Genomic DNA, 27080 nt, shown 5'->3' on the forward strand with positions numbered 1-27080 from the left:
TAATCTCTCTTCTCTCTCTTCTTTCTCAATCTCTCCTCAACTTCCCATAAACCTACATTTTCAATTCTTCCATAATCCTACATTTTCAACTCTCCATATTTTATTATTTCATTTTTCTAAAAAAAATCTACTCTTTTATTTATCAAATGTCATTTTTTAATTAATTTAATAATCTTAAAGGAATATTATTTTTAATTTATTTTATTTACAAAATTAATTTTAATTAAATACTAATTATGATTAGTTTATGCATTTAGGCGTCGTATTGAACTCTCTTTTTTTCTAATTTTATTTTCTCATCTTTTATTCATTTTTCTATCTTTAAATATTTTATCTAAACTATTTTTTATAAATTTAAGTTAAATAAATTTCTAAAAAATGAGTTTTATTAAATTTATAAAAAATCAAAATAAAATAAGATGATTTAATATTAAATTAAATACTTTTCAATCCTTAAATGACTTTAAAAGATGTATAACAAATATATTTTTTAAAGAAGTATTTAAACTTTAAATATATAAGAATTTTCTTTTAAAAAATCAATTTAATAGGAAGATTTGATTTAAGATTTTTTTAATTAAATTTTGAATCTAAAATTTTTACCAAATTATGCACGTACTTTCGAGAATATACTTTTTTTTGCTCTCCTTAATTTTATATCTTTCATTGATTCATTATAATTTTTTTTCCTTTTTTGTTGCTTCATGGAACAACAATTCTCTGATTTAAAAAGAGAAAAAAAAAACATAATGTTTAGGTAAAAAGAAAACTGAGATTGTTTTATCTTTAATAGAAAAAACCAATAATATATTCAACTGTAACTATTACTTAAAAAAGTTGAAAATTTCATGTCGTATTTGAAGAAATTAAGGCAAATTGTTTTGAGAAAATTAGGAAGATTTGGAAATTAACTATACAAAAATTGTGTATTTGAGTTAGAATATGAATTTTTTTTAAATTAATAATTTATTTACACGTAATAATTACGTCAAAAAGTTAAAAATTGACATCATATTTTAAAAAATGGCTGAAAAATGTTTTACAAAAATAGGACATTTTGAGAAATTAATTATAGAAATCTATGTATTGGATTTAGAATACAAATTTCTTTAAAAAATCAATAAATTGTTCGCACGTAACGATTATGTAAAAAAATGTTGGAAATAGACATCACGTTTAAATAAATTACTAAAAATTATTTTACGAAAATATAATAATTTGGTAAATTAAATATACGAAATTTGTGTTGGATTTAGAATACGAATTTTTTAAAAAAATGTATAAAAAGATATATTTTATAACACTACTTATATAACTCTTGCTACAAACACATCTTATCATAAACACCTCGTAACCCTTCGTACATAACCCTTCTCCCAAACACATTTTCTTATAATCATCTCATAACTCTTCTTACATAATTCTTCCCCAAAATACATATTAGTATTGTCATAATACTAACCCTCCATAACCCGACATTTCCCCAAAACACATCCTTAATAAATATATTATTTCCAATAATATAATTATTATAAATTTTCCATAGCTTACTTAATTATACATATAATTCACTCATGTCTTTAAATCTACCAACAAAAATTACCTCAATCATTGGATGTTTACCAAAACTATAACAATATAAAAAATTTCGAATTCCAATAATTAATTAAATATTTTTTTAATCCTAATCTCCACAAAACAGATAATTATCACCAAAAATCTCAAATCACCCTCAATAATTCTAATATTATTAAATTAATCAAGATAATTCCATAAAAAAAATTACCTTATTTTTTAGCGTTATTGGTTCATTGACTGATATTCAAAAGAGAAGATCAAGTGTAGGTGGCCAACTTGAAAAAGGAAAGTTTTACTATTAATTTCTCGCTACCAATATTTGGAGAAGAATTTAAAAATATCTTCTTCTCAAATAGTTTTTTTTAAAAAAATGACATCAAATGACAAAAACATTTAAAGAAAATACAACTTCTGACACCTATTTTTTTATCTATTGTGATTATGACAAAGTTAGTAATATTAAACAGCTATCAGATGGTAATCATAAAGTTATCGGAGGACTATCAGACGATAGCAAACTTATTACACTTAATTTATTTTTTAAAATTCAAATATTTGGTTCATTTTTCTAAAATTCAAATATTTGGTTCATTTTGACAATTTCCCTTTAATTGTTATAATGTAAAAATATTGGAGGTAATTGATATTTTGTTAGTAATTGATATTTCTAACAAAATTAATTAAAACTACAGGTTAAAAAAACATAACTTGAAAATGGCGTCGCCCGGACTCGAACCGGAGACCTTCAGTGTGTTAGACTGACGTGATAACCAACTACACCACGACACCAGCTGTTAACTTGATTTACTAAAAAGCTTAAAGTAAGTTAGCTACGTAATTGGGCCACGCACAAATATTAACTTATAAGTTGCAAATATAAAAAGTTATGATCAAATTAAATAGGTATGTAACTAAATTTTAAATTTGAAAGTATAACAAATATTGTAATTTATTTTAGAAAAATTGCAATTATTGACTATTTTAGAAATAATAATTAAGAATATAGCAACGTTTTTAAAAAATTGTAAATATAGCAAAACTATTAATGATAGACTTGTATCGCTAATAGACTTCGTATGGTCTATCAGTGATAGACTAATATTTGCAACATGATCTATCCATGATAGACTTATATCATTGATAGAATTTGACAAATTTTGTTATATTTGTAAATTTTTTAAAATGTTGCTATATATTTTGTTATTTTGAATCTAATTTCTAAATTTGCAACTATTTTTTAAAAAAAAATGTTGTCATATACGTAATAATTATTTCTAAAATTGCTATCTATTCTAACTACCTAAACAAAAATGGCTTTTTGACGATTCTTCCTTATTTTCACCCGCATCTATATTGCAAAAGAAAATTTTAGATGGTTTTCCCATGCATCTATATGTTTTTATCTATTTGACAATGCTTCAAAAGACTATTATCTACAGTAAAATTAAATGAAAAGCTCATGAAACAAGAAACAAAATAATAGAAATCGAAACGTCACTAAATAACAAAATTATAGAGCTTAAATATTCTTTCAATGTGTGCATGCACTTGTTTGATAGTAGTTAAAGATAGAACCAACAACATAATTAAAGAACTTTTATGTTGATGCTACATGAGTCATGCATGTCTCTTAGGAACATGGTCTACCTAAAGTCTAGGTTTCAATTTGTATAGATATGTGGAATAACAACACTTTTTAACCAAGCAAATTGCAATATGTACCGAGCACATGAATATATTCATTAAATAAGAGACGATGTGATTTATAATCTACCTTTTGTTTATTCAATTTAAAAATTTAAAACACAACACACATCGTGTGTTACTAACCAGGAGAATTTTGGATTTGACACAAATTAACTTGCACCCAAAAGTTATTTATCTTCATCGAAGTTTGTTGGAGACTTTGGAGTCGTCTCTTTTACTCATTTTAGAGCGATAGAGACGAAGTGATCACCATATATTGTCAATTTAATTTACCTTGTTGATTGTATCGACCAACTTTTCATGTCATTATTCGTGAAAAAATAAAATTTAAAAATCAAAACTATGCGACCTTTAAAATCATTTTATTATAGAAAATAGGAAATAAAATGTCAAGGGGATAAGAGTTTAAAATAAGTAAATAAATTAATAAACTATTGAATAAACAAATGAAAACATAAAAGAAAATAAAGGTTCAAGTTATGAAACTTCCTACATGGAACGAATGATCAAAATAGTTTAAATCATAGAAAAATAAAAGAAGAGTAGAAGTAATGGTCTTTACCTTTGTTTCAGTATCATAAATACTAATAACTTGCAATTAGACTTATAAATCAACTAAGGTTGTGATCAATGCATTCACATATTCATAAAGCTCAAAATTCTGGAAACTATGACCCTTTTATGTTATCCATCGTAGGATTAGAAGAAAAAAGAAGTGTAACTGCTAGCATTTCTATGCGAAAGTCAGTGAGACATGAGATTTCTTGAAGTTGGTGGTGCAAACAAAAATGAAGAGGCATTGAGAAAATATGAGAGGATCATCCATGGTTTAGAAGAGTAAGGTGCTAATAATTAAAAAAATGGCGCATCTTTTCCTAATTGTGGACAAGCGTTCAAATAGCTGCCGCAAAACAAGGAATGTGCTCAATGGGCAACAAGCGTCTGAAGGCCTATAAACACTAGCATTGAAGATCAAGCAAGGACGAAAAGATTGATACATACGCACTCAAGAGTTGTTATTATGTCATTTTCCCAACTCATCTTCCTTATCTCTCTATTCATTCCCCTATCAATCATTTAAGCTTCACAGTCACACATTATTCGGAGAGCAAGACATTTTGATCAAAGGCTTAATATTTACCCTTTTCTGCCGCCCCCATTTTATTTTTAGCTTATTGTGTGCTTGTATTATAGGATATGATGTTGTTAAGTAATTCTTATTATCAATATACAAACATTACAATTTCCATCATATCTTCATCTCTAGTTTTTATCGCTCCCATGATAAAGTTGTTAATGGGTTAAGAAGTTGAATTAGATTATGTAAAACAAACATTGATCATAATTTTCGTTTTATTTAACTCGTGTAAAAAGGTAATTACTTGAGTTTATTGGAAGATTAATTCAAGTATGAGTAGTTAACTGCTCGAAAGGGTAAGTGACTAAGACCAAGTTAAACGAAGTTAGAATCAATCTTAGAAAGAAGCTTTAGTCTGCTACGTACTGATACATCATTTACATCAAGAAATAAAGTATTTGTGGTATTGAGGCACCGAAAGGTAGCTTGCCTTAACTAAGTAATTGGATGCATGACTGTAATCTATGCTTTGTTTGAAGACATGATGGAAATCTTCTTAACTCTATATTCTTACTATAACCAAATGTCTATTTAGCAAAGTGATTAATTAACACTACTAGAAATTTGGGTTTTAACAACGCAAAACTTGCAACGTAGAGAATTTCAACGACACAATTTTTACATGATTGATGCCCCTTGTCAAGAAAGGCTATTTAACGACACTTTTAACGACATTTTAGAAAATGTGTCGTTAAATATGTTTAGATGACACCAAGATTGTGTCATCAATACTATTACCTTGACGCAATAAATATCTCACCATTATCTATAACTGGACACCAATATATTGTCATCAATACCCTTACAATGACGCTTTAAATGTGTCACTGTTATCTATACCATGACACCAATATATTGTTGTTAATACCCTTACAATGACATTTTAAATGTGTCATCGTTATTATCATTGACACTACTATATTATCATTAATACCCATATATTAACGCTTCAAATGTGTCACTGTTAGCTATACCTTGACAACAATATATTGTCATCAATACTCTTACAATGACATTTTAAATGGTTCACCATTATATATAACTCGACACCAATAAATTGTCATCAATACTCTTACATTGACGCTTTAAATGTGTCACCATTATCTATCACTCGATACAAATATGTTGCCATTAATACCCTTACATTATATTGGCGCTTTAAATGTGTTACCATTATCTATCACTCGACACCAATATGTTGCCACTAATACCCTTATATTGACAGTTTAAATCTGTCACCTTTGTCTATAACTCGATATTGTCAAGAAATGTGATTTGACGATATTGTTTCTGTTTAATAAAGGCTTATATGTCGACACTTGTTTGGTGCCATTATTTTTTCATTTGCAACACATTTTTTTGTCATATATTTCTCTTGTAAAAGAAAAATTAAATATTAAATTTCAACGTTACCCACATATGGTTAGAAAAATTTTCTTTATTGATATTAAAAAAATGTAATTACATTGTTGATAAAGGTTTTACAATAACCCAAAAGATAAATTAACGTAATATTACATGTATGTGTGACCTAATCTAATGAAACTGACGCATAAATGAACTCGATCGATACCATGGTCCATGAATTCTTCAACTATTTGCAAATTTGAAGAAAATGAACCTTAGTCAACATTCATTAGGAAAAATGCATAAGCATAAACATTAAGTATATATCAAACAGAAAGCACCTTCTTAATAAGCAGACAAATTAAAATTTCAAAACAATCTAAGGTTCTTAATAAAAGACCTATAAGGGACTCAAACGATAAATAAAAACATCGACTACATATGTATAAGCATAGTATATAACTATTGCAACTGTAAGTTTTGATTCAATCTTTGCAGACCCAATAATGTTCTAGTTTGCATCAAGTTGAAACTTAAGCATCAACTTACCCTTACCTCCTCCCCTCCAAAGTCATTACTAAACTTAAGTACAAACTTATTTGTGAGACCTTGATCGTGTAGCACCAACGCGACAAAGATCCCATAACGAGGGAGTACGCGTACACAACTTGGTCAAAAGAAGGAAGTTTGGTTGAACAAAATCATTGCGGAGAAACCACTCGTGTAAAAGTGTAGTGTGCAAACAAAATCATTGAACAAATTATTTATTATTTATGAATTTTTTATTTTTCAAAGACATGAAATTATATCCCATCGGACAAAAATACCCATTGAAATGAATTTCACTAACTTTTGAACCTGTAACCTTGTAATTGTTTACTTAACCTAAGTTAAAATTAACTATTGTGGAAAATTGATCTCACTACAGAATGTTCATTACATTCACATCTCAGAAAACTACCTGCTTACAAAAAAATTGCACAATTTATTATTAATAGAGGCTTACATTAAAAAAAAATATATATCAAAAATTGAAAAATTGCTTAGGGATGAAAATAACTGAAAATTAAGTTTTCTAGTTGACATATCGACGGAAGCTCTCAATGGTTCATGTGCGTGGGAACGGGAAGGGGAAGGCGAAGAGATGCTTATGCAAAATGCCTTTTTTATATGTTACACTTTGTCTAAAATATAAGTAGAATTAGGATAATATAATCCTCCTGCTATCATCTAACCTCCTACTATCATCTCAATTCTAAATTCTAAATGTTAATTTTAACTTTTAACCATCTTCAAATAAAAAATAAATATTTACCATCCATATAACAAATTATTTACTATCTTTTATTTGAAGAAATTAAATAAGAAATATTCATAAAGTTATCGTTGTTGGTTTTAAATTTTTCGGGACGAGTATTGAATTCTTACACATCTTCTTCATATTATTATTACTTCTCCTTTTTCATATTCATACTTCTTTTTGTCTATGATTTCTTCATTTTCTTTTTCAGAATTTATTTGATCTTCATTATCTCTCACATCTAGTGATCGTTTTAAATAATCTTGTATCAAATCTAAATAATCGTATACTGACATCTAAACGATTTTAGTACAAGATTGTACACCAAAATCATTTAGATTTGGTACAAGATCGTAAACCAAAATTGTTTTGATTCGGTACAAGATCGTTTAAATTTGGTACTAGAACATGTACCAATATCGTTTAAATATTATTGGTGCACTCGTGTACTAATATCTAAACGATCAGTTGTCTATTTCAAATAGATTTAGAGATATACAATTATCGTTCTCTATCATTGATAGATAAATGATAGATTTAAACTATTTTTTATCGTATATTAATATCTAAAGGATATGTTAGATTATAATATACTATTTTTTAAATTAGAATTTTTTGTGCGCATGTTGTTGATTAATAGCGCAATATTTATGTTATTTTGGATCGTGGACTTGTGAGTTTTTTTCATTTTCAAAATTGTTGTTAAATAATTTTAGGTTTTTGTTATAATTTTGAAAAAAACTCTTAAAATAAAAATAAAATATTTAGTTTACAAGAGAAGCTAAAAGTAATGAACGAGATATTGTACATAATTACAGAAATGTTTTCACGTTCTTTGAGCACGTGAAAGATTTCAAAAGCCTAATTTCAACTAATTTTTCCATAATACAAATTAATCAACAAATGGGTTTTCCCTTTCACTAATTTCGAAAAGAAAAATCCCCAATAAAAACAAATTACGAACAAATCAAATAGCTTTTAAAATCTCCCCCAATTTCCTATCATCTTGAACATATCGGCTCTTCAGCTATGGTCTCCAACAATGGCTTCCTCGACCTACACATCGACCTCCGATGAGCGAATTCCGGAACCGGCGAAAACCCCTCCAAGTCATCATCATCCTCATCATCACCACCATCCAATTTCAACTTCGGTTTCGATTCCTCTGTTTCCACCTCCGGCCAAACACAAACAGTAGAATCCCCACCGCCGACAATCCGCCGCTTCTTCCCGCCGGAGACCCGCTCGGCCGCGAGAAACAAAGCCCCCATATCGGCGACAGACACCACCGAATTTACTTTGTTCATGGGAAACATAAGGTACAAATTACCCATCTCGAGATCCTCATCGGCCATCAGAGCTGAAAATCTCCGACCCAAATGAAGGGATTGGGAATTAACAAGGAAGAAATTGGGGATCTCGAACATGAGCTCGGCCGCCTTGAGGGACTCGTGAAAGTGGCGTATTTGGCCGCTGGGAAAGATGACGGTGGTGGTGGAAGAAGTGGAGGATTTGCCACCGATTGATGTGGAGAGAGTACAAGAAATGTAATTCCCCATGAAATTAGAAAAAGGCAAAATAATTGTCGTGAAGAAATGTAGAAATGAAAATGGCTGATAGGAAGAGTTAGAAGTTAAGGAATTATATATATAATGGGAAAGAAAAGAGATAGTGATAATAATTGGAAAAGTCACAAGGCGGATGGAAATGTGGAATCAGTTGATTTTCAAAGCAAAAGTAAAGGATTGACATTATTGCTAATTACGCGTGGAACATTGCCAAATACAGGCCTAAATTATATTAATATATAAATATATATTTCTCAATTTGTTTTCATTTTTAGTTTTTGAAAATCGTTTTCTATGCCCTCATCCTTTGTTTATAAACAACTTTTAATTTGTCAAATCCCATTTCAGCATGGGAACCTTTTCAATTTTGATTTTATCTATAAATTCAAGTCAACCCCCCTCCCCTCCCCTCTAATACAATTCCACTAACCTTTCATCCCATTTCATAACAATTAACAACATAAACTCAATTGCTAATGCAAAACAAGCCCTTACATATTTGATTGTCAAAGTTTCTTATTTTTGAAAGTTGTTCATATTTAGTTTTCTTTATATATATATATAAGGAAATAATGTTAGGAAGAAATTTCAAGTTTTTTTTGAAATAAATTAAGTGTATACAATAAATTTTGAACCAATAATATCAGTATTTGATGTTATAAGTTGACCTAATATTTAATTTATAATTAGAAGAGATGACTTAGATGTTGCAATGTAAATATCTGTGACAACAACCTTAATACATGCTTAGATTAGATGTTATTTTCATAACTAAAATATTAAGTTTATTTGTAGTTTTATTCGTTATCTAAATAAATGGTTTACTTTTTCATTAAACTTTATAAAATTCTATTCTAGCCTACTTAATTAACAGATCCTTCTTAACATAAAGAAAAACCATATATTTAATGCCTGTTTAGTTGTTTTTTTTTCTTTAAAAAATCATGTCCAATATCAGAATGGAATTGAACTCTAAGCAGTGAAATTTTGGACCTTAGTTTTGCAAAAATATTAGAATGAGTATAAATCTAAATTACAATTTTACTTCATAAAATTTTAATTTTATGTTTTATAAATTATTTAACTTCGAAAATCTTTAAGGGACCCTAAGCTTTGGATGGCATGTCTATGTTGTCGACATATATGGTTGTTTTAACAAATATTAATCAATCAATTAGATATTAGATATGAATTTGAATTATTATTTAACAACAAAATTTATTTTTTAGTCCCTAAATTTTAATGAACACATGTCCATTGGTCTCAAAGTTTTAAAAATGTCTTAAAAATTTATAAGAATATATCTATTTAGTTTTTGGGTTTTTAAAAATGATTTTGAGAATTTTTACAAATAATTTTTGTTTTATTTTTTAAAACATAATAGTTTTAGAGAATATGATTTGTTTTAGAAATTATTCTTTTCACTTAAGATGTCATATTATTATACAAACTAAAAAATTAAATTAAAAGATACTTTTGGAAAACTAGAGAATTGTTTGCAAAAAAAAAAAAAAAAAAAAGAGGAAGAAGAAGAAGATCGAAGTTGTGCCTATTTATCATGGGATGTGCCGTTTATCTACAAATATTTGTTTCTTATGTTCAACTATTATATTGCCCTTACAAATTAAATTAAACCACCAAAATCTAACATAATGATTTCAAATTAATACATTAAAATATAATTATTAGATTCAAAATAATTGAGTATATAGGATCATTCTAAAAAAATTATAAATATAGCTAAATCTATCTAAGTTTATAATTGATAGACTATATTGCAAATATTAGTCTATCACTAATAGACCATAAGAGTCTATTAGCAACAGAAACCTATCACTAGTAAATTTTGCTATATTTGCATTTTTTTTAAAGGTTGATAAATACTTACTACTAGGAGAATTGTAGAAAATAACAAATTTGACAAAATATGTATAATATATATAGCAAAAAAATTTTAGATTCTATCAGTAATAAATATGAATTCAAAATTTTGTTATAATTTATAAATATTTTAACTTATTTCATTATTTTAAAAATATTTTTAATTATTATTATTAAAATTGTAACCTATTATAATTAGTGTGCATATAGTAGGTGCATGGAGTTGTTTATACTTATAATAGGGTGTAGGTGTTAAACAAATTTAAACACAAAGGAATAAAGGCAAAATTTATAGAAGTTGATTTGTAAGTATCAAAATGATTGAAAAAGAAAAAAGAAATTGAAAAATAGGAAAAGAAGAAAATAAATAGTGAGGGGAGAATTTAAAAGGGAAGAAAAGGAAAAAGGAAGGGGGAAGGTGGTAGGGGCTCAGCGGCGGTGACATGGAAGTTATGCGTGAGTGTTAAATGAAGGCATGTAGCGGCGGTGCGGGGTGTCGGTTATTTATATAATAGCATATTCTTTGCCGCGTAGCCCGGCTGTTCACTCGCGTTGCCAATTTGCCAATGCCATTTCTTAGAAACTTAAAAAACCCTCCCCCGCCCCCGACCACATCCTTTTTCCTACTTTCTTCACTTTAACCAAAACTTCTAACATCCCATCCTTTCACTTAATACTTTAATTATCTATAAAAAAAATATGTTTTTTAAATAATACATTTTCTTTTAAACAAATAAATTTATATTTTAAATACTTATATATTTAGTTAGATTGTTTTAAAGTGTTTAGGTGTGTAATTTTGTTTGGTTTATCCTGTACAAAAAAAAATTTATACTTTAAGTCAAATCACTATTAAACTCTATGAATTAATTTCATAAAAAAAATACATATATTTTGATTTTTTTTGAAAAAATATATTTTGAAATTAATTGAACGATATCTTGAATTTATTGATTGTTTTAAAAATTTGAAATTATTAAAGATAAAACTAAACGTTATTTTTTTTGTATTAATTTTTTTAGACAATTTTATTTTAGAAGCATACGTATTCTTGATATTTAAAATTCATAATCATACAAATTATAATTGATCTTCAACAATAAAACATAATAATAATAAATTTTCTGAAATAATATAATATCAACTAGATATAAGAAGTTGTGCAATACGATCACTTTCTTCATTCATTTCCATTTCACGAACTGAACCTTTATGTTTTTCATTGACATACTCATAATTTATTTCATCATTTGAAGGTAGTAACATCTAGTCGTTGTCATAAGGCTTGAACTCAAAATCTGTTTTTGAATACCTTATAAAGTTATGAAGAACCATTGAAGAAACAACAATTTTTGCCTGTCTATCAACTGGAAAGTTGTAGGATCCATGTTTGAATATAAGGGTCCACTACAAGAAAAGTGGTCTACGACGACAGTTATTTTCTGTCGCGAATAAAATTCATGACAGTTATTTACAGTCATAGAAGCAGGAGTCATGGAAAGTCATTCCATGACAGTTTTTGAAAACTGTCGCAATAGGTTTTTTCATGACAGAAAATAAATGTCGTTAATTACTATTTTATGACAACAAATAACTGTCATATTTTATATTATGACAACAAATAACTGTCATCATTTGCGTATTAACGACAGTTTAAAAATATCGTACATTCGTTTATTATGACATTTTTTAAATGTCAAAGATATGTCAATCGTGACCGTTTTTTTAAAAAATTAAATGTCATTGTTTTGCTATTGATGACATTTTTTTCCTGTCAAATATAGGACAATCGTGACAGTTTTTCTTATAAAAAATGTAATTGTTTTGATATTGACGACAATTATGGAGTGTAACGAATTCATCTATTATGATATTTATTTTCTGTTGCAAATTCTTCAATTACTATCGTTTTTCTCTGTTCTCCTTGTCGCTCCGCCATTACACGAATCATTTGAACGACAACAATGTTATAATACATGACACCCATATAGAAACAAATGATCAACACTTTAATATAAATACAATATAATACATTTTGTAATATTTGTATATTTCCAATTAAGTTTGAATAATTTACAAGTATGAAATTACAACCCTTAATCAAAACCAGTGTAAATATCATCATAATACATATAACATGATTTCTGTACAAGCATAAACAACCAACCGGTAATCCTTCACCTTTGAAAATATTTTTTGTTTCTACAGTTTTTCGCATTCCTGATGTACTACTTGTTTCCTTTTGTCGCGACCCTACCTTGAAAAATAACATAGAAAATAAGATAATATTCCTGAAGAACCATACTCAGCGTATAGTCAAATGACAAATGGAAAAGAAGAAAAATATATGACACATATTGGATATGATATTATTTATTATAGTTCATTTCACAACTCTACCCATGTTTTAAGTTGTAATCGTGACTTTTATCTTTGTGACTTCTAAAGTATGAGCAATACTACAATAAAAAACATCATCATCAATTATACAGGCCCCAAGGCAACTTAAATCGTGGACTACGAAACCAGAACTCCAATAGAAACTGTAAAAATAAAAAATCACTCCATTGTATCTAATTGGTAAACATTTTGTTCTGTCCTCGCTTATAAGAAAAAATATGATGATCGATTATGTTTATTATGCCATAAAAAAAAAAGTAAGAAAAGCTACATACCACAACAATGATAACTACACGATCATCTCAGTGCAAGGCTATCACTTCCATCCTTTTCTTTTAGGGGCAGGGAAAACAAAGTTCTTACCTTCTGAAGAATCTTCTTTTGATAGCCATACCTCTAAGAAAGTAAACAAATGAGTAACTTTTATGAGCATGATTTCACTGGAAGAACAAACGGGAGGTAAAAAACTCAATTTTGCAGTTTGATACTAGCTGGTTGAAATTACCAGAAGGAACTAATATCATTGATACTAGCTGCAGTTTCATAAATGGTCATAATGTTAACCATTGACATGAACAAAAAAACAAAGTCTTGAATTTCAACAACTTTGAGAACTAGTCGTTATGTTATTCATATCACAACAATATATCAAAGCTATGAAGTCAAAAGCGTAGAAAGCACCTTTGAGTAGTACTCAATGACCATTTTTATAATCCTTGTCCCTAAATGCAATATCCCCAAAAAAGACAGGATGTATGAATGAAAATATTTGGCATGGTGTGCCAGCAAAATTATAGTTGCTTACTATGGAGTCAACTAAAGATATTCTTCAGGAATCACCACCATGGTAGAATACACATTCACAGAAGATAGCAAACACCTCTCACCAAGAAATAAAGAAAAAAGAAATAATATTTTACCTAAGATCAGTTAAATATGAATCATATATGTGAAGTTTGTATAATATTGACAATTGACCTTAGAGCATGATTAAACATACAAAATAGAGAAACATTGCAGAATAGTACACCAATAATCTCATGACAAATAAACAATAAGAAACATTGAAGAATAGAACACCAAGTAGTTGCATTCACTGCACATAAGACTTGTGAGTGAGGTTATGTTATGGAGCTGAAAAAAAAAAACAAAAATAGTAGCTAGATACTATATAGTATTGATAAGGTAATACAAATAATTAAATGTTTCATTAGCTTCCTGAAGTACACTATAAAAAAGTATCCTAAATTTTGTAGTTGAATAACTGAGTATTATGGAACCTAGTAAGTAATTTTAGAAGCTAATATACTTAGATCCTACCATAAAAACCACAGTAGAAGTATATACATCATTTACTTCTATTTTGTTCATTCTTTAGAGAAACGATATATAGAACCACAGAAAACAGATATTATTATATTTTCCTATGAAAAAAAGCTACCAAATTTTGTAACTCCTTATTCCACCTTTTTGCAAGTTATGATTAAGAATTTTAGATAAGAAAATTAACCCAAATTTAAGACTTTCTATCTTCATTGCTGATATTTTATTTATTCGTAGGCAAAATTTTTGTTAACTGAAAAACTATGATTCAGATAACTAGAGAAAAAAAAATGAAGCTAACATTACAATATCCCAAGCCCACGAAGCTTTGGTAGGATCACTGTTTCTTAAAGCGTATTGCAAGCAACAAAACCTCCCAAACCTAGCAACAGTAAAATAAAATAGATTCACTTCAAATATCTCAAGCAAGAAGAGTTGAACTTCATTGGCATAATAAATAGAAAAATACCAATGAGTATGATTGTTGCATCTGATACTCCGCAGAGCATTACATCCTACACATGAAAACATATCAAATACAATAGAACTCTTTTGAAAGACTTCTCTATTAAGCATTTCTTGAGGGAAAGAAGTAATCATTTTCAGTATGCAAGTAGAGAAAGAAAGGAAGACAGAAGAACTGTGTGCTATAAATTTGGTAGGACTATAGTGTTTCTACTTTACACCTTGGCTTTTACAACTTTGAAGTCCATCAAGCATGCAGTAATATGTAATTTCCCATATTTTCCAAAATATTCTCAAAAAATAATGAATAGTTAGTTATAGTAAAATTAAAGAAAGCTAAAGTTTAGACAAAAGAAGTGTCATGTTTTTAACATTTTTAATACATAACACATATATATACATATACTGATCTAACTTTTGAATTAGAAGAGTATATATATAACAAGATCAAAATAAATTAGGATTTGAAGTATCACACCATATATGTACAAAATAATCAAACAACAACAATATTGTAATTAGAATTATATATTATATTATGATCACTATCAACTCAAATGATTTAGCATCTAAATTTGTTTATAATATAAAATGAGTTTCACAATAGAGGGGAACTAACAATTATTTACTCACCTGTGAAGAACAAATGACCCTTAAAAAGGTCAAAATATCCAATTGTACGTCTTTAAATCTTGTTTGATCAATCTAATTAAATTTAATTTACAATCATATATACATATATAATAGGGAGAAATTCAAAGTTTGAAACATAAATTTAATTAATTAAAACATGTTTTTCAAAAGAGTTTACAAAAAACTTTACCTTTAAAAGGAGTTTGATAAAGGACTTCAAGCGTGAAAGTCCAAAATCACAAACCTAAATAAAATACCACCAGATATGTACCACATTAATTGATCAAAGCAAACACACACACTAGAGAGAGGGAGTAGGGAAATGGGAAGGAACTAGCACAATCACTAAGAACATGATTTAAGTATCAACAAAAAGTCAATATTCTCCAAGCAAAAACATGATAACTAATCATAAAGAATTATGATTATGTTTTAACTAATCAAAATTTTATTCAAAGGGTCTTATCCCCTACCTCAAAAGAAAGTTAACTAATAAAATTAGAACCATTAAAATAAAATCTAGTTCACTAGGATTCCACTATAATAACATTCTAAAATGATTTCCTCCCATGTACATTCAATAATCAAGATTTCCTCCCATGGACATTTCATCAAACAATTGGTGGGCAACACAAAAGAAAGAATATTCATTTACTTAGTGGCAGCCAGAAAACTAGAAAAATTAAGGAATAAATACAAAAATTTGTGAAGAACATATCATAGATGCAATGTTGAGAATTGAGTTTCAAGTTTAATTGAAAAAATCGGCAGGAGCAAGAACTCAATTCTTCTTAAATTTCGACCATGGGATTTTGTGTCCATAAACCACTTTGCAATCTAGCAAATAGCCTAAAGCTTTATTCAAATGCCATAAAACTATCTTTTTTGGGATGACTTACTCAAAGAAAAGTACAGAGAGTAACGATTTAAAACCTTTCAACCCTTTCTCTTAGAGACCTAAACTAACATTCATCTTTGATTGGAAACTAAACAAAGAACAACAGGAGAGGTATAAAAAACAATAGTAATAATAAGGGAATAAGAAATTACAGTTGCCTTTTGGAAATGAGGATAAGAGGTGGAACGAATCTGAGAAAGGCAAGATTTGGAGGCTTAAATGGCAGACTCCAAACAGTGGTCATAGCCCGTTTGTCGTGTAGTAGAAGAGGTACAGGCGACGTTGGAGTGGGGAGACAACCATGAGGGGGTAGTGCCGATGATGGACCTCGTCGTCGTCTTGAGAAGGGAGTTCAAGGAGTTCGGAGATTGGGAGGCGAAAGGGGAGAAAGCTAAAAGGGAGGCGAAAGGGGAGAAAACAGAAAGGGGAGGCAAAAGGGGAGAAAGACGAAAGAAAGGGGAAAGGGGAGAAGGGAATAAGTTAAAAATCCCTAAAAAAATTATTATTTTTCATATATTAAATATATTATTTTATTATTATTTTTTCTATTTTATGACATCAAATAACTGTTGCGAAAAATATTTTTCGAAAATTTCCGTCTTTTCCCGCCAAAAACACGTTTTTTTCCATTTCGTGACATTTTTTTTCCTCCCTCTATTTTGTGATATAAATAAATGTCATAGTAGATGGTTTTTCTTGCAGTGGTCATTTTGACTAAGTGTAAAGTAAAGGCATTTTGAGAGGGTGCATACATTTTGAAACTAGCAATGAAGTGAGGTGACGTGTAAACCCCGAACCCTAAGGAACTTAGATCTTCTTAAAAGCATGAAAGGATGGATTATAGATAGTTAAAGATAAGGAAGTGGGCTGGAGAATGTATCTTGGTAGGTAAAATGGAAGGAAACCTTTGGTAATTGGTTTTAAAAGTTAAAAGAAAAGATAAAATGAAAAGAGGGAAAATTTTAGTTAAGAGTTGAGGGCATGTTGTTGGCGGCCAAAAAGGTGTAGAGAGGTTATTTCAAGGTTGGTTAGGTGTTTGGAGGTGCCTAGGCGAGAAGAGTTGTATGAGAACCTCTAAAGAGGTTATTTGGGCGAGGACGTGTGCTAGGCGGCAAGATTTGTTGTTTGTTGTGTGTGGCCGAAAAGGATAAAGAAAATCTCTAAAATGTGCTTGACAATTGAGCTAGGCGAAAAGAAGGACATTAGAAGTTTGCTAGGCGTTGAGACATAATGAGGAGTATGGCACACGAGAAAGGAATGGAGGTTAGCTATCCGTTTTGAAGTATCTTTAGACATTATGCATTTTGATTAGGCACCATGGTGAAGAGGATAAGATTCCCTTTTGTTTATCATCTCAAGAAAGCTTTATATAGGCTTAAACAACCTCTTTATACCTGGTTTGATTTTATTACATTCTTTTTCTTCAATCAACAGGCTTTGCACAGGCGAAGGTTGATACTCAATTGATGTTTTGACATATTTTTGCTTCTAATTCCTATATTTTAATATACATGAAAGTTTTTCAAATGCACGTGGTTGCAAATATTAATTAGCTCATTCATGCTTTCAACAAAAAGTCAATTGATTAATTAGCTCTATATTAACTCACTTCCTATTAGTCTCTTGATAAAAGAATATCTTTTTTCGGTAAAAACAATGTACACTTTGTGTTGCTTTTTTTTTTTTTTCTTCTGAAGATGTTATGTTGTCCATTAATTGCTAGGATGAAACTCAATTGATTAATTAATTCTATGTTAATTAGTGTCCACTAAAAGGAATGGATATATAATTACAACTATTAATGTATTCTTATTCATCTAAGCTTATTCATTAAAGTATATATCTACCACCAAGAGATCAAATGCTAAAAATCTTCAACAATTATTGAATTAAAGAAAAAAATTTAAAGTACAAAATAATCATAACCAAGCAACACTTTGCATAACTTAACTCAGTGAATATCATTTCAGAAGTTCAAATCTTCTCATAATCGATAGTTCAAAAAAAAAAAAATGTACAACATAGAGAAAATTGATAAACAAATTTAGAATAATTGAAGAAAGGTTTGGTATACATAGGAAGAAATAGAGAAGTTAATTGAATTAATGGTGGAAATGAAGTAGAAAGGAAAATAAACAAAGGGAAAAAGTACCAGAAAGAAATGTAAAACCCAAAGAGGCAGTAATTAGAAATAAAAATTGAAGAAACTGAGAAAATTGTTTGTCCTTTTGTAGTTTGTAATCATAGGAAGCCACATAGTTCCATCCATAATTACGTTTGCAATTACTCAAACATCTCTCTAGTTTCTCTCTCACCTTTACCTCTTCTATTCTCTCTCTTAAAACTCCCAAGTTGCTATCTACCATCTTATTGAACCTTCCTGCATCACAATCACAGTTTGTTTAATTTGTTTCGAAACTCCAACTTCTAACTTTATCATCATGTCAACGTTCACTTTGACACAACAATCATATTTATACCTACCTAGCAAATGTAATAAATTATATACTGAACAATCATCTTTTGATTTTTTTTTTTATAGGTAGTTCATGATTTTTTTTTCAATTTTTGTGCATGACTAATAATAGCATACCATCTAAAATAAAACTCAATTTTATATCTATTACATTGGTTAGTTTTAAGCAAATTTGAATATATATGTGTAAGGGTATCCTAATCAATTAATAGGAAATAAAAACTGAAGACATTTTTTTAAGTAAACGACACCTACCTAATATAAATATAAATTTAAAGTGTAAATTTTTAGTCTCTAAACATATATAAATTTAAAAAGTTGGTGAACTAATTTTTGTGTGAAACCAACTAAATTTATAGTTCAATGGAAAGTCATAACATTTTAGTTCTTATAATTTAAAATCTGTTAAAAGTTATATAATATATAATCACTTAATTCATCCTATACAACTTCAAAGGAACAATTTTTAGATTTAAAATTCAAAATCAACATGTTGTCAATTGACGTGTAATGATTCAAGGCTTGTTAATAAGATTTAAGAGAGTTTGGTAATTACTTCATTTTTTATTTTTGAATATGAAGCATATAAACGCTATATGTACACATAAGCTTTTGTGCTTTGTTATTTTTTATTCATCTCCGTTCATGTTTTCAAACAATCAATCCAAATTTGGAATACTAAACAATATGTTATTTTCAAAAGTAACTTGTTATTATTTTAGAATTTAATTAGAAATTCTAGTGTTTTCAACATTAAATAAGAGTAATAAAAAAAAAAACAAGAAAACAAAAGATAAAACAATTACCAACAAAAATAAGACTTTAAATGTAGATTTTTTTTTTCTTTTCTTATTTTCTAAAAAATGAAACTTATAAAGCTTATCTACCCACCAGCTCTTCTATAGTTTGTTATCTATAGATTGTAATATAGTATTTTCAAAAATCAATCTAACTATTGAAAACTAGGAAAAAAAAAGGTTAGTTTTCAATTTGTTCTTTCTATAAAAAAAATCTGGAGAAACTAAATTTTAGCTTTCTCCCATACAAACTATGAACCAACTTCGCAATTTGACATAAATTCTTTAAAAGAAATTTAAAGATTAAGGGCATATATTATGGACAACTCGTTTATGAAAAGGTAAGAGAATCAAATATTATATTGATTTTGAAAGGTTAAAACATCGTTTCAAGAGGTATTGAAAGCATTATTATTCCAAAATCAGTTGAGATAACCAAAACTAAAAGCATACATATATATATATATACACACACACATATAGTAAAAAAGAGAAGGAAATGATATGGAAAAAGTCTGACCTTGATCGTCTCTGAAACATTGAGCTCTAATTTTGAAAGGACGATGAAAAAGAGGCGACGAAGAAGAGATAACATATGGGTTTAGTAGCATTCCGTACACCCGAAATACCATCTTTTTTTTCTTTCCTTAATTTGTTAATTCCTTTCACTCAATTTCTTTTAAATTTCTGTTCTTTTGAACAAAGAGAAATTTTACAACATTCTATTTTGGCTCTCTTTCTCATCAACTCCCCAAATTTCCAAGAAGAAAAGGATGTGTGATTGATTGTTATAAAGAGATGAAGGTGGTAGACATTAACAAAAATATATTAGTTGTTCGGTGGTCAAACTGTTTGAATTTTTATTCTCTTATATATAATTTAATATTTGTGATCAATAATAAAAAATAATAATGATAAACTTTGTGTTGTAGCCTTTAATATAACATATATACATACATACATATATATAAAGAAAGCAATTTGGAGTTAAGTATGTGGATTATTAGTTGTAATCTGAAGCGTTTAACGCGAGATAATGAGTATGGCATTTGGTGTTTGGAATTGTTAGCTAACTTCCAAATCTAAATTCCAAGTTTCACCGTTGGACTTTTATATGTTTTATATCTTGTCCTAATTATTGTTATTATATATATATATATATAAGTAACCACAAATATATTAATAATTGTTTGTATTGTATTTGTACGGTTGCTCTTCTTCATGCATCTCTTTCGTCAAAACATATCTAAACAACCCTAAAACATCGGAAAATACTTTTAGTGACAAAACAGCACACACTATCTATTTTCAACAAATATTGTAAAATTTCATAATTTATCAATTATAGATATTGAAAGATACTAATAGAAAGTTATCATTATTTATCAATACATTTTGGAGAGTTGAAGCTAAATAGATAGTTTGAAGAGGCAGAGTTGTACCAACATTTTGGAGAGGTGGAGTTACACCAATATTTTGGAGAGATTGAGCTACACTAGCAATTTTTAGAGGCAGAGTTGCACCGACATTAATGAGAGGCAAAGATGCACTAGCATTTCGGAGAGGTAGAGTTAGACATGTTGGGTCTAATCTAATTTAGAGATGAGGTGGAGCCAGAAGATCGAATTTAGTCCTACATATGAGGCGAAACCAGGAAACCGAACTTGACTGCATATATGAGGCAAAGCCAAACAATCATGATTTGATCCTTTTCGGGGATGAGCTGGATCCACACAAATTAGTCTCGAACTCGCATATGAGCTAGAGCCAAGGGGATCAAACTTGTGGATAAAGCAAAGTAGACACCACACCATATCTGATATAGAGGGAAATTCCACATTAGACTTTGGAAATGAGATAGAGCGACATATCCAACCTTGAAGATAAAGTAGAGCATCGATGAGATAAGTCTTGGTTTACCATCAAGGAACCTTCTGTATTTATGTCAAGAGACAACTTCCTCTTCATGCATGATGGGATACTACTATGAATCTTATATCATCATTGTTTTGTTCACGAAATGATTTTTCTTTCAAAGTTTTCATCTTCATTCATATTTATCGACTGTCATCTTTAGACGATCAAAAGCAGATGTTGAAGGCGATCTTTCTTTGATGTGGAGATACTTAGCTTTTTGAAAGCTGAAGTTCGAGTGGAAGTAGAAGTTGAACATTGATTTTCTTCTTCTATCATGATCATACTCAATCTTTTGAAAGACAAAAGATCGAATGATTGAAGGCTTGACATGATTGAAGACAGAAGTTGTTTGCTCAATTTTTCGTTTAAATCGTCTCTTTCTTTAGTAGTTTTATGACTGTTATCAAATTCTGTTATGTTGACAGCATGATATGCAATGACTTCTAATACTTCCTTTGGAAGATCATCGAGAAAGTTTCTTGGGAGGAATTCTTCTAAAGTTACTGGTCGTCAAGGTTACGGAAAGTTCTTGTCCTCTTTCTTAACAAGCTTAGACCTTCATATCCTCTTGTTTCTTTTCTTTATTTGAGTCTTGCTTTCTCTTCTGTAATGTTGATGGAGAAACAACTTCTTTTGGGTGTGATTTGACTTTCCTTTCTTTCCACGAGTCACAAAGATCCACTCTTCGACATTATCTTCAATAGGCTCGTCTCTGTTTTAAGAGTTTGACATCATGATCTTTTGTTGGAATAGAAAAACTATGAGCTTGATTCAATTTGGAACCTTTGAGTTGCTTAGTGCTAGTGTAGCTCAAAGGTTTCAAATTGAATCAAGCTTTGTTTTTTATCGTGAGACACGGCCAAAGGTGGAACACCTGAAGTTATCACCACTACAACATGATTCATTAAAGCTATCTCATCAATATCCAACTCAATCTTCTTTTCACAAGCTAACTTTAGAATCAACTCAACACGAAACATTTTTCAACTAAAAGGCTAACTACTCGATAATACTTGCAATAGTTAGAATCATCTACTTTTCCAGACTATTCTAGTTGTCTGCATTATGGTAGTTAATGGATTGTTTGTCCAGTAGTTTTTTCAACATGTCTGCAACATCAAAGTTAGAAAATGGATAAACTTTTTCTTGTCTTTCTTTAATAGTTGAGTATCGTTTCTCATTGTCATCATGTTTTCTTTTAACAACCATAGATTCTTTTGTGACACCATTCATGATCTTTTTAGTGTCACTGACTTCATTTTTGGCATTCCTCATTTTCGAAACCAAGAAATCCTTTACTCCTCAAATGACAATGCTAACTCCAGGTTATGGGTGCAAATTACCAACTCTTCAAACTTGTGAGGTTTTATTCCCTGCAAGATGTAGAAAATTTCTCAACGCATGCCTTGGGTGCACATTTCCACTGCGAATAGTTCAATGAGTCTATCTTTACAATCCAAACTCAAAGCTCTCCATCGATCTATGTAGTCTATAACTAGCTCTTCTTTCGTTGCTTAGTGCTTGTTAGCTCCATCATACTATTGATATGCCTAATGCTATAAAAGCATGCGAGGAACTCTCTTTCTAGATGCTCCCAGTGTTCAATTACTTCTGGCTTCATATTGGTATACCACTCGAAAGCATTTTCCTTCAAGCTTCGAACAATTACCTAACTGGTTGGTCTCCTTTGCTTCCAACAATTTTTGTACGTTTCAATAAAATAAGCAATGTGTTGCTTTGTATCGCCCTTTTCATCGAACTGTTGGAACTTTGGAGGTTGGTACCCAACAAGCATTCACAAGTCGCTGATTCTTTTGGTGTATGGCTTGGAGTACATAAAAGAAATTTGTGACGGTCCTCCACATTGAGCGCTTATGAAGCTTGTGATCATATCCTGCAGCTGTTGAACCAAGAGGGAGGTGACAAAGATGGACTGTTGTGTCTTTTCCTACAACACAGTTTTCCTTTATCGTTAGCTTAGACAATAGGAGTTTGACTCGACCTAGTAGTTTCACGAACCTTCATTTGATCTATTAAGGTAGCGATTTCATGAGCTTGCTTCTTCACAGTTTCATTAGAAGATTTATTTTTCTCTCCATCTTTGTCATTGTTGATCTAGTTGTTACATATGATATCATGACAAACACCACTTTCAAGTGTGATTCTTTCTCTGCTATACCAGCAATAAAAGCAAAGTTTTGAAAGAAAGCATTTTCTCTAATGATGATCCTATCTTTTGGAGATCTTGTTAGTTGTTCCAGATTTCCTTCCCAAAGACATAACCCATTGCACTGCATAGAGAATATCTCTACCCACATTTCCTACATAAACGATTTAGATCAAATCATTTGTAACAATTATAAAGTGTGTAATATGACAACATGACAACAATAAAGCATTCGATCGTGTCCAATACAAGAGGGTGGTTTTTCATTTCAATTATCCAAGTTATCTCAATCTTCTTACATCCCATGGTAAGATCCTAAAAAGGATAATTAGAAATAAACTAAAGTTAAACTAATCAAGGTTTAGTCAACATTAATTTGAATTATCCAAGTTATTCCAATCTTCTTACGTCATATTTTATCCCTTGGGTAAAAAACCTTATCCTCGCATTTGAAAAGAAAATGGAGGTAAATGAAAAACTAATTCGTTTGAAATAGAATCATCTCAGAACATCGTTCAAATATCACAAATGAAGCGAATAAATGGAAGGTCAAGATTTATGCTTTAAAATCTTATGGTTTGTTAACTATAAGCATATTCAATCTAAATTTATTTTATAAAACTTGATCAATATATGACTGACATACGGATGAATCATGTTTAAATAATTTAAATAATTTATAGTTAAATGAATAACTATAGATATGACCTACATATGACAATTAAAAACAAAAATTATCATTATTAAAAGTGTCATATTGTAGATTTCCACTGAAAAAATTGGTACTTTCTTTTCTAATCAAAGGTAAATATCCATAGAAAGAATTGAACATTTTGAAGTGATAGTTATGTTGTACACTTCCTTGGTCAGAGATGTGTGTGACTGAAAAGATGTATATTGTTGGATAAATTGCCCTCAAATAGGGATTGAGGGTATATGAGTTTATATCTAAAAATAGGAGGCAAAGTGGGGGGAAGAATTGTCCATTTAATATCGATATAGATGGATTGAATGAACAAATAATCAAAAGACCTTACGAATACACACACAGTGAGGTCCCCTTCCTATCTGAAAATAGTTTATAAAGTAGTAGTAGTAATATACCACAATACATAGACACAGACCACGAAAGATACATTAAAGGAAATGGGAAACTGCTATATGCAAATTAGACAGCATAATTGTGCTTTTTACAATGATCTAATTTTGATATATACATCCAAAGTAATTCATACAAAGAGGATAATGTATACTTGTTGACTCATCTATGGTGCACCGGAGATGAACCATTTTGCCATATGCAAATATTCAACTTAATCATGCCAGAAGAACTAAATAAATCACGTGGAATCATAAGAACCCTCGTAGAGTGACAATAATCTGATGACGATTGAATGTTCTTCATGGAAGATTGTAAAACCAGGGAAGGTCCTGAGTTTCCGCACGTAGATCATAAGAAAATGTTTCATTCAAAGGAGGTTGAAGACAACAAATTTTAACAACATTTCCCAGATTTTTGAAACTATTGCTGAGAATAAAAAGAAAACCATCTTGTTCTTGAAGGACGTGGTAAGTATCGTCAGTTTTTAAGCATATGGTGAAGCTAGATCTGAAATGGAAGTTGGTAGCGGAGTCTGTATGTTTATTGCTAAAGTGTAATGATAACTGCTTAGATGAAGCCATAAATTTGCAATCAAAATAGGGGCATAAACAAGGGGCATATAGGCATGTCTTTTTGTGGTCACTTCCGTTGCCATCCAAACTTTGATTGTTTGCAGGGAAATTTAATGGATTCAAGAACCTTCTCAACTGCTCGACAACGATTATAGCCAATAGGCCACGGGCAGGTTGCACATTCATTCTTAAGTTTGTTGCAGCAGGAAGAGCATGCAATATGTCCATTCTCACACTAAATTTCATGGAACCAATAAGAGAAAAGCTAGTTAAGTCTAGATAGTGTTGATATATGTCATATGAGAGAATAAAATGGACAATTACTAAACAACTATGTCTAGCTTGCACTGAAAGTACGATCACTTTAACTGTAACAGAAGTGGGAATGTGAAATATAGTTGAAAGAATTGACAATAGTTAAAGAGGAAGCTTCCACTTCACCTCAAGGAAGCTAATTAGATGTTAACCAATCAATCAAAATCTTCTTATGAGAATTTTCATTTTTCCTTTTAGTGCACAAATCATATATTAAGGACAAGCAGTAATGCCGTACTGTCCATGCTCACGTTCTGATCCTCTAGACTCTATTACATGGACTAGCATGACTCTACTGAAAAGTCATAACTTCAATATTTAACATTTAAGATGTGCAGTAACCATTCAGTTAGAAATACCATTAGAGGTTAGTATATTATTAAAACACCAAGGGGATGCTAATCGTTAGCTAAGGAGTTTGTTAGTGAAGATGAACCAATAATGTAAATGATGGTTTAGATGCTAATCGTTAGCTAAGGAGTTTGTTAGTGAAGATGAACCAATAGAGATGCCAATTTTGTGTAATTAGATTAGCTACTAATGTAGTTAGTCAAAATATGTATGTATTTGACCTTTTTTAGCGCGATCATGTACGTAAAAACTGAAACTTGATTTCTTTATACTTTAGTATTTATTTATTTATTTATAATGTAATGTGTGATATATTAAACTATTTGAGAGCCTTACAAAAATGTATTGGACAATTTGCCTAATTTTTGTCATAAGGGTCAAGACATATGGGAGATCATCAGTCCTCTTATATGTTTTCATATTAGGGAGTGGCATTTATCTTGATAAGGGTGATCACACATTTGAATTTTAAATAAGATATCACATCAAAATGCAATAATGATAATCTCATGCGCAAGAAATACGAATTGGTTAGACAAGGTTGCACATTTGGTAGTGCGATGACAATGTTGTAGAATATTTATTGCAATAGAAGCTTCGATTCAACAATTTGATAGAGACGTAACTCAAGATCACATCAACTTGTACAACAATATTACAAGGATTTACATCACTTGACCGGGTGCAGTTATGGGTCATCTGGTACCATATTTAAATGTTGTATAATTACTTTAAATTATATACTAATTTAAATATATTTTTTTCTTTTTTGCAATTCATAGAGATCGAACAAAATTAAAATTCTTGATGGAATATACATGGAGGAGCTACATTATATGTACAATGTATCTATTGTACCTCCACCAGTTCATAGGGGATGTGTTCGAGTGAAAGAAGCAAAACTTAAGATGAGGTTTACCATAATATGGAAGAAGTGCCTCCTATGATACAAACCTAAAGTCAGACTGGTTATGGTATTGCGATGATGATGTTAAGATTTGACCCACAGTATTATGATTAAGAGGCTTGTGCAAGATATGATTCAGAAATTTGTATAAGATATTTTGATCTAGGGACTTGTACAAGATATTTTGATTTATGACTTGTATAAGATATTTTGATTAGGGAATCGATCCATCTTCTTC

At 29.7% G+C, this 27080-nt stretch overlaps 1 protein-coding gene, 1 long non-coding RNA gene and 1 other non-coding gene across 3 annotated transcripts; all 3 read right to left on the reverse strand.

Annotated features, from left to right (window-relative positions):
• Positions 1 to 2293: 2293 nt before the first annotated feature.
• TRNAV-AAC lies at positions 2294 to 2367 on the reverse strand. The gene has a single exon. It is a non-coding gene; the product is annotated as a tRNA-Val (tRNA).
• A 5704-nt stretch (positions 2368 to 8071) lies between these two features.
• On the reverse strand, positions 8072 to 8629 carry LOC105435675. Its single transcript, XM_011657914.1, has one exon. It carries the CDS (start codon positions 8627 to 8629, stop codon positions 8072 to 8074), a length of 558 nt encoding a protein of 185 aa, XP_011656216.1.
• A 9531-nt stretch (positions 8630 to 18160) lies between these two features.
• On the reverse strand, positions 18161 to 20271 carry LOC116404066. Its single transcript, XR_004217010.1, has 2 exons — positions 20032 to 20271; positions 18161 to 18618 (listed from the first exon to the last, which is right to left on the reverse strand). It is a non-coding gene; the product is annotated as an uncharacterized LOC116404066 (long non-coding RNA).
• Positions 20272 to 27080: the final 6809 nt, after the last annotated feature.

Source organism: Cucumis sativus, chromosome 5 (assembly GCF_000004075.3).
Source record: "Cucumis sativus cultivar 9930 chromosome 5, Cucumber_9930_V3, whole genome shotgun sequence".
Classification (NCBI taxonomy): domain Eukaryota; kingdom Viridiplantae; phylum Streptophyta; class Magnoliopsida; order Cucurbitales; family Cucurbitaceae; genus Cucumis; species Cucumis sativus.

Excerpts from the sequence above, each read along its gene's own strand:
- LOC105435675 (XM_011657914.1), bottom strand. The coding sequence starts at position 8,629 with ATGGGGAATTACATTTCTTGTACTCTCTCCACATCAATCGGTGGCAAA.